General features: G+C 34.2%; 1 protein-coding gene across 1 annotated transcript; it reads left to right on the forward strand.

The window, feature by feature from the left end:
* Positions 1-4,775: 4,775 nt before the first annotated feature.
* LOC107867562 (aspartic proteinase-like protein 1) lies at positions 4,776-13,937 on the forward strand. Its single transcript, XM_016713853.2, has 10 exons — positions 4,776-5,557; positions 6,815-6,953; positions 7,929-8,170; positions 8,492-8,719; positions 8,819-8,957; positions 9,093-9,157; positions 9,236-9,335; positions 12,679-12,739; positions 12,837-12,908; positions 13,578-13,937. The coding sequence occupies exons 1-10, from the start codon at positions 5,247-5,249 to the stop codon at positions 13,817-13,819; spliced, it is 1,599 nt and encodes a 532-aa protein (XP_016569339.2). The 5' UTR covers positions 4,776-5,246; the 3' UTR covers positions 13,820-13,937.
* The last annotated feature ends 631 nt before the right edge of the window (positions 13,938-14,568 follow it).

Raw genomic sequence — 14,568 nt, forward strand, 5'->3', positions numbered from 1 at the left:
TATACATATCCGTACCGACGTATTACCCGATCCAACATAAACAAGTAGTATCAATATCAAATTTACATTATCTCACAACATACAACATGATGTACAAGGTTTACAAGTACACTTTAAGTCATAAGATAATTCCATCAAGTAAATTTTTAATAATCATTTATACACGCATCAACAATCCAAACATCAACAATTCCAAGCATGTCCTAATATCAATCAACAAGTATTCAATTTTGGAGTATACACACAATTAAGTCAAGTCTAATCTCCATTAAATCATAATACATTTTATTAAATTCACACTATTTTTCGGGATAAAATACGACGTACGAAATTTATAAGTGTACTCAAAATCATAAAGAAATTCGATCAAGTGATTTCATTTATCAATATTTTGATCCTCTCACGGGTATTATTTCAATAAATCATCACGATCATCAACAAGTCATTCATGGCATTAATATAAGGAGTTATCTATCAACCAAGCCTCTCATAGACACATTTCAATAAATTATCATTATCACCAATTTAACCTCTCATGGACATCCAATAGATAAAGTGTTTTTATCAATACCAAAACAATAATATCATAAAATAAATCACAATTTAACACTTAAGCATGTAAGTCACTATTGGAGAATTACTTACTCATTAATTATTAAAATATTATTACCTTTTTCCATGTAATGCAATCATTACATTTATTCAAGTCATCTATCCTTCAGATTTACTATGTTTATCAATACTTGATCCTATCGTGATTCTCCTCATCATATTATTGTTCAGTACGTGCAACTTAATATCGTTATAATTCAACTAGGTTCATCACTAGAACAACTAAGAACTATCATGTCCACATACTTCATTTACAATAATCTCCTTGCGGGCACATATCACATAATATCACAAGTATCACATAATTAATCAATAATATAGTTTTCAAAATTAAAGTTAAGTTCTTGTGGCTTCATCCACCTCAACTCCATGCCCGCAGGTTTAGACATGCTTTCTCCCATCAATTCTAAATTATAAAAATATAAAATAACACAATCTTCTACTCATTAAACCTAACCTATCTGGACACCAAGCTTTTGGAAGAAACAAACTGCAACAAAGATGTTCTTTCCTTTCCTTCTTGCCTTAGAATAATCAATCATCTAAAAATCAAGCAATTATAAGAGTAATTAAATAATTACTCTTCAAACAAATATCTTTGGGGATTCAAACCCACTAATTCTACCCCTAATTCAAGGTCTATATCATTCTCTAAGTTAAACTAATCATTAATTAGCTCTTTCAAGCTTAACCCATCTACATTAATGAAGTTTTTATGCTAAAGGTCTCATCTTTATAGAATTCAAGGTTCCTAACCATCAAAATTCATAATCTAATTTATGAAATTCATATTAGTAATTTTTAATTTATAGATTAGAATCAGCTCTAGATCATATTAAAAATGCCCATGAGTATTACCCAAAAGAATTCCACCATTAGAAGTCTTTTTAAGATTCCAAGATGTTAAAGAATTAAAAGTCGAAGAAAATAATGGAAAAACTTACCTCAACGAAGGAGTTTCATCTTAAGCTTTGGAAAATCAGCACTAGGGTTGGGGAATGAAATTTGGGGTTTTTATACCTAAAATACGGCAGAAGCTGATTTAAATATCATCAAAATTTTCGCTACAACGAAATCCTATTTTAGCCCGGACAGTGCTTAGTAAAACAGTCATAACTTTTTACTCCGAATTTGGATTGAGGAACAGTTTGTTGCGTTGGAAAGAGGACTCAGAGATCTTTAATTTGGTAGGTATTGGGACCACTAACTCCTTATATTCTATGAGATATGACCGTTTGAAGTTGGTCCTAATAGAAATTCATATCGAAACTGTATCAGAAAAAAAGATTTATACTAACTTTGTGTTAGGGATATTGTACAACCTTAATTCATACCTAAATAACTTTTAAGACTAAAGTATTTATATTAGCACTCATGAATAATTAAATTCATCGGAATTGAGTCTATCTACACATATCCAAACACTAAAATCTTCGCTGAAAAGTTTGAGGTGACGTAGTAAATAAAATATTGGCTATTTTAGACCCAAGTTAATATTGAGGAGTGGAAATTAAGAATTGTCATGAATTTATTACGAATAATTTAGTAACGACGAAATGGATTGTTACAGTAACAACCACCACTATCAATTTTTTTTAAAAAATCAGTAACCCATAACACTAAAAAACAACATCAAATAAATTAAACTCCTCATGTTTCAATTTTTGGTAAAATTTCGTCACCACATAGCCACCATCTCCATCGAACTGAAAACACCCCACCAGCGAACCATCGTCGCACTTTTAGCTTCGGCCAAATGTCCACTCCCTCTAACCAGTAAACACCAACTAGCCGCAACAATCAATCACTGCAATTTGATTGGGGTTCACGTTTAAGAGAAAAAACAGAGGGAGTATCGAATTTATAACAAAAAAATAGAGATTGAGTCGAGTTGGTTTGAAATGGATTGTGATGGGTTTATTGGGTCGGATAGTAGGTTTGAGTTGATTATTTGAGAATAAAAAAATTAAAACAAAAAAGAGACAAATATACCCTCAAATTATGATAAATGGCACGTATACACCCTCTATCATACTTTGGGTACATATATGCTCCTATCGTTAGTGTGAGGAGCATATATGTACCATTTCATTAACGGTAGGGGCATATATATACTCAAAATATGATGAAAAATATATATACATACCATTTATCATAGTTCAGAAATATATTTATCCATTTTCCAAAACAAAAATAAAAAATTGATTTGAATTATGATGCATGAACGGACACCCAAATCTAACCTCGTTAGAACTGTTTTTTTTTTTTGTGTGTGTGTTTTGTAAAACGATTGCACGTTAATCATGAATGTCACGGGATTTACAGGGCCCATGCACTTTTTGACCAAAGCTAAAAACTATTGTTATAAAATCATTATTATTTGTTCATAGGATTCTTGATGGGAATGTTAGAATCTCTATCACCTTTCTTCATTCCGCAATCAATGAAAATCACTCAAGTGAAAAGGTACATTATAAAGTCTTGAGGATAAATGATTAAACATGTGTACACAATGCCAAAAGTGCACCTACATGACCCAACAACATAGTGAAAGTTCAAATGGTTCAATATATTGATGATCCTTTGAATTAAATTTTGTTGATAAATTTGGATTGTTATATATTTTACTTAAGCATTTGAATATATGATAAAATAATTTTTATAAAATATATGTGTTTTAAAATTTGAAAATCCTTTCTTGCATGTTTTCGGACATGATATTTTACGTCTTATTGAGACCAATTTATATATAATTAAAAGAGATATTATATTTTAAGTGATTAAATTATTAACGTAATTGATGTTTGAAAACATGCATAAAGACTTTTATTAAAATTGTAATAGGAAGTATCTAGTAATCTGTCCAAGTTTTGAGTTTCCAAATAAAATTTAATGATTAGAGTTTCCAAATAAAATTTATTATAATAAATTATACGAAGTTATCGATGCTTGAGCAAAAAATTTATTAAAAATAACTTCTTTACTTTTACAAAAGAGATAAGACTGCGTACACATTAGTTTCTTCAAACCTCACTAACTGTAATAGTTAATAAATGAATCATAATCCTATAATGTTGAACGGGTTAGGTTTTGATGTGCACCTCATGTTATATTTGCCTTGGGTGATCAAAATATTTTCTAAAAAAAAGTAAGCTTTTTAAAAATGACGAAAATGATTTTCCGAATATGAAAAACAAATTTCACTAATAATATTTGAATTTTTTTTTCCCTTACACATTCATCGCTCCCGGCCTCACTCCCCGTGTTCATCTCAACCCACCACTCCTAAACTTTATTCCTCTACTCCACCCCATCTCACCACTCTCATTATATTTAGTTAATCGTTTGATAATTTTTTTGAGTTAAAATTGGAGTTGGTGTTGTGTATGATTATAAATATAAATTGGAGTTGTTTTCGAAAATTTGTGAGAAAAATAAAAATAATTTTTTCAAAAATAATTATCAGTAAAGTAAAATAATTCTTATAGCCAAACATTACTAAATACTATTATTTCCACTAAAATTAAATAACTTTTTAGAGAAAAGTAAAAAAAAAAAATCATGGCTAAATATCTACTAAATTACGTATAAATATTCTTCACATAATATTTGAATAACTTTTTCATTACTCACTTTACATTACAAAATAAACTAGAAATCAATTGTTTTATAGTGAACACATCAATGTTATCAGGAAGCATGGTGAAATGAATTAATTTTTTCTATATTTATCTAGGAAGTCTCAATCTCAAGGAACATAACTGTCCAAATGCTGAGTTCCTACACTACTACTAGAGTAGAAATGAAATAAAATTTAAAGAATAGTGCTTGTCTTTTTCTCTTTGTTTTTTCTCACCCAAAGACATATGCTTGTAACAAAAAGCCAAAAAAAAAAGTAAATCAAAGGAGTGGTACTTGTCAGAAAAAGAAAAGTAAAGACCAACAAGAAACGAAAAAGTAGTAAAATCTGAAATTAGCTGTATGACTTTTTTCTTCAATAAATAGGGAACACTCCCACTAATCCCCAGTTTTTCCATTTTTTTTATATTTATATTAAAATTCGATTAATTAAACTATTCATAAAGCCTCTTTACCAAACACACTTCACACTCAACATTCAAATTCGTTCACTTACTAAGTATTAATTTCAATAAATAGCGAATGCTCTCATTAATTTTCAATTTTTTTTTTTGGTTGTTCAATATTTATATTGAGGCTGAACTAATTTAATTTCGTGCCAAAAAAAATCCATAAAACCTCTTTATCAAAACATATTCCATACTCGACATTCAAATTTGAGCACCTATTCTTAACTTCAATACATAGCAAACACTTCCACTAGTTCTCAGTATTTTTTTTTTTTTTTTTGCGATTGTTTAGTTTTTATTTTAAAACTCGACTAATTTAACTCCGTGCAAAATCAATTATTTACTTTTGTATTAAAGCTCGACTAATTTAACTTTGTGCGAAAAAAATCTATCAGAACACACAAAAATGAAAAATGCATCGCTAACTTTGCAACCTTTGTTGTTATCAGTCCCCAGTTTCTTACTCCCTCAGTTTTGAAAAAACCAAAAAGCCTTGGATTCTCTATTTTTTCTTCACCCATTGCACCGCCCTAGGGCATTTCCTCAATGGCGATTCATTTTCCGGCAATTGTATTACTGGCGGCGGCGGCGGCGGCTTTGATGTTCTCAGTTGAGGTGGCCGCCGGTCATACATTTTCGTCGAGGTTGATTCACCGGTACTCAGATGAAGCGGTGTCGTTTTGGGCGTCTAAAGGGAAGAGCATGACGTCCTGGCCGAAACGGGAGAGTGTGGAGCATATGAGGTTATTACTTAGTAATGATTTGAAGCGACAGAAATTGAAGCTTGGTTCGCAGAAACAGATGTTGTTTCCTTCTCAAGGAAGTGAAACTCATTTCTATGGCAATGACTTGAGTTGGTTAGTATTACTTATTTAATACTATTACTCTATTAGTTTACGAGATTTGTCAAAAATTAAAGCTTTTTGAAATGCGCAATGATGTAATGGATTTTGAGTTTTTTGTTCTGTTGAATTTACTGTTGCATCAATTGAGTTAATAGTTGAAAAAGCACAAGATTAATTAACTAGATGTAAGTTTGTCTCAATATGTAACCGGTAAAAGTTGTTGCCATGTAACCACGAGGTCACGGGTTCAAGCTGTGGAAACAACTTCTTGCAGAAATGCAGGGTAAGACTGCGTACAATAGATCTTTGTGCAATGATTTAATGGATTTTGAGTTCTTTGTTCTTTTGAATTTGCTCTTGAATCGATGGAGTAAATTATTTTTCCTTATGTTGAAAAAGCACAAGTGCCGTCATAGTTGCTGTCTTACACTAGGGTCTTGGCTACTCCCTCTTAGATATGTGAAAGAACTGAGCTACTAAAATCGTAGAGTGTTTTTTTTTTTTTTTTCCAACTGAGCGATTAGTTGACATTTTTTAAGTTAAAATCTTGGTATTATTGCCTCGTTGAATAAATACGCTCCTCAATTTCCCGTGGTTGAGATATCGAAATGATACAAGTTGGTCATATGTTTTTCTCTCTGTCAGTCATTTTCTTCATGAGTGTCAAGCCTTATAGTTATTCGGCTATAGAAATCTTGATGGGATCTCCTTTGCCCTTTTATTTAGTACTTGGCTCTTCTTTTAGGAAATTTTAAAAATTCGAAACCCCTATATTCTGGGACCAAGAAAAAACTATGTTGAAAAATAAGAAATAAGAATGCTAAGCTCTTAACGATATTAGTATATGAACATGGTGGTTCCACCTTTTTCGACATGTCCCTTACTATGGAGCTCTAGGCTTTTTGAGATTCCTGTGATGGTGGGCGCTTATGTTCCCTAGTCTATTGGAGAGTGTGTTTCATCTTTCCTGGACGAAATAGATGTTGTAGAAGAGGTTGGAAGAGGGGTTTTGGCCGGGGGTGTGTGTGTGTTAATGATGGTCGTTCTGTGCTCTAGGAAGGCGTTTTTCCTTTCTCATTCCATTGCTTGACTATGTTTGATTTGCAAGGAAGGGAAGCTCAACCAAAACTCCATAGCCCCTGACAATTCAAAAAGTAAAAGTATTGCATTAAATATTTTGTCGAGATCTTTACCAAATAAAAAGAAAGTTTTTTGTGTTGTCAAGATCTAATTAGCTTCTCTTGATTGTTCTGGATTCCTATTATTCAGGCTGCATTATGCGTGGATTGACATAGGGACACCAAATACATCATTTCTGGTTGCATTGGATGCCGGAAGCGATCTCCTGTGGGTCCCTTGTAATTGTGTACAATGCGCTCCATTGTCTTCAAGCTACTACTCAATGTTGGTAGGTCTCCCATGCTAAATTTTCCATTTGACTGATTATTCTTATTGGCAATATTTGACCTTTCTTTTATTTCAAAATATGAGCTGTGATTTTGTAACTACTATTTACTTGATTCCATGGGCGATGTCAGCTTCACTTATAGTGGTACCACAAAAATATTATAACATCCTTAATTAATTTGATTTAGTTTCTCTAGACGAAGATATATAAATATATAATCCGCATACAAAATCATTTGGTGCTCTTGAGTTATTTTGTCGAAGGTAAAACTATTCATGCACTTGGTCCTTTTTGCAATCTCAAATTCCAAGCTTCTGCTGTCTTAACTTCTTCAAGTTACTGCTTTACCCTGATATATTATCTTGAAACCTCAGCATTTTCTTTCTGAAAGAAAATGATCTTTTTTAAAGATATGCTAACTAGTAAAAGGTTTATTAGTTTTGAATTTCGTTGTATTTCACAGCTTCTGTTTAACTTGAAATGTTTTTACTTCAAGATGTGGAGGATCCAAAGTGTACAAATTTAGTTGTTGTATTTCACAGTTTTATACCGATTAAGGCATGCACTTTTTTTGCTGGTTCATCTCTTTCTGGACAAGTAGGGGTGTCATTTTTAATTTTATTGCGTATATTTTGAAACTCAATTTGTGGAATGCACTAGCACATTTTGTTGAAGTAGCATATGCACTTTTTGGTTACCATTTGTTATGTTTAACCTTTTTGGGTGAATGGTTTAAAGTTGAAGTCCCCAGGCTTCTCCCTTTTTCTTATCTATGACATTAGGATTTTGTCTTCTGTCATATATCCTTATCAATCTTGTCCTGATATCGTTGATTGAGTTAATTAGGTCTTATACTCTTATCAATGAAACATTTACAAGTGACAATGTATCTCATCTTGGGAACATTTTTAGCAGTTAATTCTCCAATGATTGATTGGCAGGTGCTCCCTTGAACTTGGGGCATCTATTATGCAGGATAAAGATCTGAATGAGTATAGCCCAGCACGATCAAGCACTAGCAAGCATCTATCTTGCAACCATCAATTATGTGAACTGGGTCCTAACTGTCAGAGCCCAAAGGAACGTTGCCCTTACACTGTCAACTACTTTTCTGAAAATACATCAAGTTCGGGTTTTCTTTTTGAGGACCAACTGCATTTGACTTCAGTTGGTGGACATGAACATCAAGGTGCTGTGCGAGCTCCTGTTGTTATAGGGTATGCTTATTTTTTTTTTTTCCAGTTCTGAATTCTTGTAAGCAGGACCAACTTAAGGGAATTTGTGAGAAAAAAAAGACTTAAAAGACCTACTTTACGAGTTTCCTCGTGAGCGAGTTTGTAGGTGCCTTAGCCAAGTGTAGCAAGGGGGTTCTCCAGAGAGAAGATTTGGCCCTTGATCCTTTAAACCTTTTATGGCTGCCTCATTTGTGACTTTATTTTTGCCTATATGATTAGTGGCCTAGCTGCTAGTTGTCAAGTTACAGTATTTACCAGTTGGTTGATGAATGTGGTTTTCCTTTACCTATTAACTAATTGCAGTTGTGGTAGCAAACAAAGTGGTACTTATCTGGATGGAGCTGCTCCAGATGGGGTGATGGGATTAGGGCCAGGAGAAATTTCTGTTCCAAGTTCGCTGGCGAAGTCCGGATTTGTTTCACGTTCGTTCTCACTTTGTTTTGGGAAGAGCAATTCTGGCACAATATTCTTTGGTGATCAAGGGCCTGAAAATCAAAGACAAAGTTCATTTGTATCTTTAGATGGGAAGTAGTATGTATTTTTTCTGTCCTTTTGTCCTACGTTTAGCTTGATAGCCAAACAATTTCTTTTGCACGTTTATCTTATGTTGGTACTGGTAATTTGTTCCAGCAATACCTATGTTGTTGAAGTTCAACATTATTGTGTTGGGGGTACCTGTCCAAAGCAAAGTGGATATCAAGCCTTAGTTGATAGTGGGTCTTCCTTCACTTTTCTCCCTTCTGAAATCTTTACAAAAGTAGTAACAGAGGTACATGTGCCATTTTTCTCTTGTCCTTGCTATTTCCTTATTCCTCTATTGGTTTCACAATTTACTTTTCTGCATTTAATATGCAGATTGAGTTTTTTGCTGTACCTGACTTATTTCCTGTTTCTTCTCTTCTAGTTTGATGAGCAAATGAATGCTACAAGGTTCTCTATAGAAGATTTTTCTTACTGCTATAAGGCTAGGTAAAGTCTGCTTTCATGAAGATGCTGGTTTGGGTTTATCTACTTCTTGATTATTGTCCATATGCTCTTTTTATGCAGTTCACGAGGTTTACCAAGCATTCCTAACATGAAACTTGTGTTAGCTGCTAATCAGAGCTTTGTAATTCAGAACCCCATGTTTACTATCTCCAATGGTTTGGTCAGTATCTGAATCTCTTTGCTTTGCCATCAGCCTGCAAATTAATCCTCTCTTTTTTTTTTTGAGTTGTGGATGATTTAGCTGTAAGATTTTTCCTTGAATGAGTTGCTAACACGTGATGCTTATGCATGCAAACTCGTTGAGTTTATACGAGGAACAAGTTAGTACACCCAAAAGACTGAAACTGAATTAAGTCTCAATGTGGAATTTCCAGACATGCTGCACGGAATTAATAGTATTATTATGGATCTGTCAATTTAAGTACTTCCGATTTTCCTTAGAGAAAACCAGAGTGCTTCCTATTTTCCATTTGGTGGTTGGTGCCTAATTGGCTCAGGTTACTTGTAGAGCGTTTTTTAGGTATCAGATATCATGGTTACTCGTAATTTATCATATGAAATTTCTTTATAATCTAAGCACTTGTGAAATCGTATCCAGCTCTTCACCAAGTTACTTTTGGTAGAGATGCTTGAAGCAAATAACTTAAGGAGAACGAGTCGCTACGAGAAAGGATCCAATGTTTTGCAATGAGTGCCGGTGAGCAGATCGGAAATTGGGCTAAGTCGTGCCATGCTAAGTTGCGCTTCACTTTCAATGCTGCACCCGTGTCGAATTCTCCAAAAATACACTGCTCTTAGAGAACCCGACACGCACCCACTGACATTTTTGAAGAGTCCGAGCAACATAGGTGCCATGACACCCCAAAGTTAAAGAGAATTTCTGCTTGTACTTGTGAGATATTTGATAGTGTAAAGTGTAAACCATCTCTATAAAATCTTGTACGTGGGTTCCTGCGATATCTTTCCTATAGAACTCCAATCCTTCTAAAAATTTCTTCTGTACCCATCCCAACTTGTTAGTTCTTGTTAGAATATGAGTGAGAATAGGAGTAGCATATAGAATCCTACTTGAAAAAGGATTGTAACGTAGTATCCTATTAGGAAAAGGATTGTAACGTAGTATACTATTAGGAAAAGGATTGGAATGTAGTGTCTATAAATAGGGTCTCAGTGTAATATATAGTTACAACAATCCAATAATATTTTTCTCTTATATTTTCTCACATGGCATTAGACCTTTCACGATCTTGGTAAAAAATCAAAGAGTTTTCGCTGTCGGCGGCGGCTATAATCCATATATGTCGCCCGTCTGGCCAATGACTATGTTATCAAAAGTTGGGTCATTGACTCACTGTGTATCTAGTGACTATTTTCTCACATCTTTGCGTAGCACTATGTATCTGTCCGGTGACTACTTTTTCATATCTATTTTTCTTCGCACCATGCTTTTTTTTCGGTGACTATTTTCTCATATCTGATTTGCGTAGCACTGTGCATCTTTCTGGACTACTTTCTCATATCTGAGTTGCATAGCACCGTGCATTTTCTTGGTGACTCCTCAGATCTAATTTACGTAGTTCCGTACGTCTTTCCGGTGACTCCTCAGATCTAATTTATGTGGGGTCGTGTCATTATTCCGATCCTACCCATATAATTTCTCTTTTTCAGTAGGGTTGTGCTGTGTTTTACTATGTGTTTGTGTGGTATCTCGTGTCTTGAGCCGAGGGTCTATCGAAAACAGCCTTTCTACTTCATCAGAGGTAGAGGTATGGACTGCGTACATCTTGCCCCCCCCAGACCCCACTAGGTGGGAATACACTGGGTTTGTTGTTGTTGTTGTTGCAGTAGGGTTGTGCTGTCATTCTTACCTTGCCCATACAATTTTTTTTCTCCAGATTGTAGTCATTTTTTAGCCATCAAATCTAATAATCTGGCATGTGAGCATGTTTCGGCTAAGTTTTCGGTGACTTTCTTGTTCAAGATCTACTCGTCTCTTGATTTCGAGATGATCCATATATCTTATACCAGTTTCCGATAAATTTCAAGTGACAAATTGACTTTCTAGCGATGTTTACTACTTTTCGGATCTCTTTTTTAGTTTGTTCTTTTTCAATTGAGGTTTCCCAGACGTCCAGAGCAGTTCTTATCAGTTTTCTTGCAGATATCTTCACCAAGTCCCTTACCCATCCTCGTGTTACGTACATCCATAACAAGCTTGGTACATATGCCTTCTATGCACCAACTTGAGGGAGAGTGTTAGAATATAAGTGGGAATAGGAATAACATATAGAATCCTACTTGGAAAAGGATTGTAACGTAGTGTCCTATTAGGAAAAGGATTGGAATGTAGTGTCTATAAATAGGGTCTCAATGTAATAATGTAGTTACAACAATTCAATAATTTTTTCTCTTATATTTTCGTACAGTTCTCATCAGCCCTCCTTATGAAATTAGTTCTCCAAGATTTCTGTTAGTTTCGTCGTCAATAGATTTCTTTTAGTTTGTCGATAGTTCGTATTGGCTACAAGGTTGGTTTGGTTCCGTAAATATATCCCATTCACTTAGTTATTACAGTTGTAGCATATCATTTCGCAAATTTGGTCTATGGCTAACTGTGGTCCTGAACATGCATCATGTGGGCATGGTATGGTATATACCGAATACCAGATCGAAACCGAAATTTTTTATACCATGGTATGGATATTATTGTATTTGGTAGGAATTTTAAATTATTTTGGTATTTGGTACGGTATTTGGTATTTTTATGCAATAAATGCCGAAATACCGTATACCGCACCAAAGTTTTTTAATAACATATAAAACCGATATATATATTATATTTAAGATTATTAAATATATTTATATATCATCCATTAGCCAATTGAACACAAAAGTAGCTTTTATTAAGAAATAAATTTTATGGGAAGCTTATTATTTAGTAGTATTATGCTTAAGTTTAGTTACTGTTGTTCAGAGTTTGCATCTCGGACTATTCAATCGTGATTGAAATGTTATTTTTGTGTAATTGATTAACAAAGATAGTTGTTAGCCTCACATGATTGAAACGTTTTTAAAATTTAAAGTTATAGTTTTTTTATATAAATATATGTAATTAGAAACCAAATAAAGTATGGTTACCCAATTACCATACCGTAAAATACCGAAACCGAATTTAAAAATACTGAACCATACCGAACTAATTTGGTATGGTAATGGTATTGTTCTTTTAGATACCGAAAACCGAAGTTATCGTACCGAAGTTTAAAATACCGTACCGTACCGTACCATGCCCACCCCTACATGCATGTTACCCTGCTGCTTTTGCATGCTTAAACAAGAAATTTTCAATTCCTTTATCATAAAGCAAGTATGATTTTTCTATCTCAGAAAGCAAGTATGATTTCTCCATAGGGTTTCCAATGTGTGATTGCAAGTTTGTTATGTATGGACTTTGTTCTGCAGTTTTGATATTGACAGGTTCTTACAGAAGGTATTTTGTGCAGGGTGATAACTTCTATTGTGCAGGTATCCAACCTATTCCAGGAATGATTGGTATTATTGGACGTAAGTTGATTATGTAATTTTATTCATTTAAGGTGCTCATACATGCACGTCGACGGTTGGATGAACAATTCAATTATTTTTGAGTTATGCTTTGCAGAAAACTTTTTGGAGGGATATCGGATGGTGTTTGATTGGGAAAATATGAAGTTGGGTTGGTCTCGCTCCAAGTGTAAGCTCGTTGTGCATATTTAATTTAAATTGGGCTATTTTTTTTTTTAAATTGCTGGATTAAAAGGGAAAGATGAGAGGAGTTTTGTGATAATGTGTGAAATAATTGGATTTTATAGGTATTTCCTTGATGTTCCTGTTTAGAGTTTAAGACTGACACAAGTGGGTTCTTTCTGAAGTTGGTGTTTGTTTTTTTAGAAAATCCATGCGGACACTATGTTTTGCTCATTTGATTTGTATCGCCAGGCTAATTTTAGTAAAACCTATTTTTGTGGAGTTCGGCACATCTAAGTGTTTCACTAAATCCCTCCCTTCAATTTTCTTGTCTATCGAGTTATAATTGGCGTATTAACCACAATAATTATGAAAACCATAGTTAAGTAGAGGTAATTAGCATTATAACAATCGTTGGTTAGTACTTGCCGCATGATCTGGAGTGGTTTTCCTACAAGAGTCTTGAAAGCACGGAGAATATTTTAAAAATCAAGCAAGAACTCAACTTAAGTATGGTTCTTCCGGGGTTGGATATTTCACATGCTTGACCAGTTGACATGTTGAATTCTGTGGCATTGTCATCTGATTTAATAAACAATATGGGTTTCTCTTCTCCATGCCCACTCTTTTGCATTTTGTGTACTTCAATTCAAGGATCCATCTTTTGCATCTTCAGGTCAAGACATAGGCGGGAGTGCAAAGTTACCACTAACACCAACACCACCTCCGAGTGGTTTGACATCAAATCCGTTGCCAACAACTGAACAACAAAGAAGCCCGCATGGACATGCAGTTGCACCGGCCATTGCTGGTAAAGCTACCCCTAAACCATCTGCAGCATCACCAGATGCAGTTTCACGGCATTGCGCTATGAGTTCTCTTCTACTTTCATTGGTTTTATGCTTGTGCCTTATCTGATATTACATTTGTAATTATGTACGTTTATGTAAATTCTCATTTCTTCAATCAGATCCTTTTCTCACAAATGATGTACTCTGCTAGTCAATTAATTTCATTGGTTTTGTTTCTTTCCTCAGATCTATAGCTCTTTCTATGTCATTTTGTGTTCATTTATTTGCATGTCATGATTGAGGCATGACGGGACACAAAGTTGTGATATGACTTGCAATAATTCACGAGCCCGGGATCTTTTATAGGCCTAATCGATTTGAGTAGGAGTAAGCTATCATTCCCAACAACAAAGATTTGTTTTTTTAGGAATACATATGTTACACAAGTGATGCGAGGAGGGAGGACCGAGAAGATCATTGACTGGGGTGGATCCGAATCCATTGAACTGAAATCAGTGTTTTTAAAGGCGGGGTAAGACGAGACATTTTACCTCACGCCGTAAGGCTAGCGTAAGCTACCTCACGGATTTTTTTATAGATAAATCACCCCCCAAAAAAGTAAAACTACATCAAAAAGTATAAAAATAAGAGGAATATGTATCTAAAACTACTTAAGCAAAAAACAAAAAACTAACCAACAGAGCGGAGCCAGCCCTCTTTAGGGGTTCGTTCGAATCCTCTTCGACAGAAAAATATACTATTTATACATGATTAAAATTATTTTTTATGTGGTTATAGTAAGTGTTGAACCCCGTTCGACTTAGTTTTCTTTGAATATTAAATCCCCTTACTTGAAATTCTGGCTCTGCCTCTGCT

The sequence above is a fragment of the Capsicum annuum genome, chromosome 4, assembly GCF_002878395.1.
Source record: "Capsicum annuum cultivar UCD-10X-F1 chromosome 4, UCD10Xv1.1, whole genome shotgun sequence".
Taxonomy (NCBI): domain Eukaryota; kingdom Viridiplantae; phylum Streptophyta; class Magnoliopsida; order Solanales; family Solanaceae; genus Capsicum; species Capsicum annuum.

Excerpts from the sequence above, each read along its gene's own strand:
- LOC107867562 (XM_016713853.2), top strand. The coding sequence starts at position 5,247 with ATGGCGATTCATTTTCCGGCAATTGTATTACTGGCGGCGGCGGCGGCG. Across the intron at positions 6,954-7,928 it reads CAAGCTACTACTCAATGTTG|GATAAAGATCTGAATGAGTA; the intron begins GTAGGTCTCCCA and ends TCTATTATGCAG. Across the intron at positions 9,158-9,235 it reads TCTTACTGCTATAAGGCTAG|TTCACGAGGTTTACCAAGCA; the intron begins GTAAAGTCTGCT and ends CTTTTTATGCAG.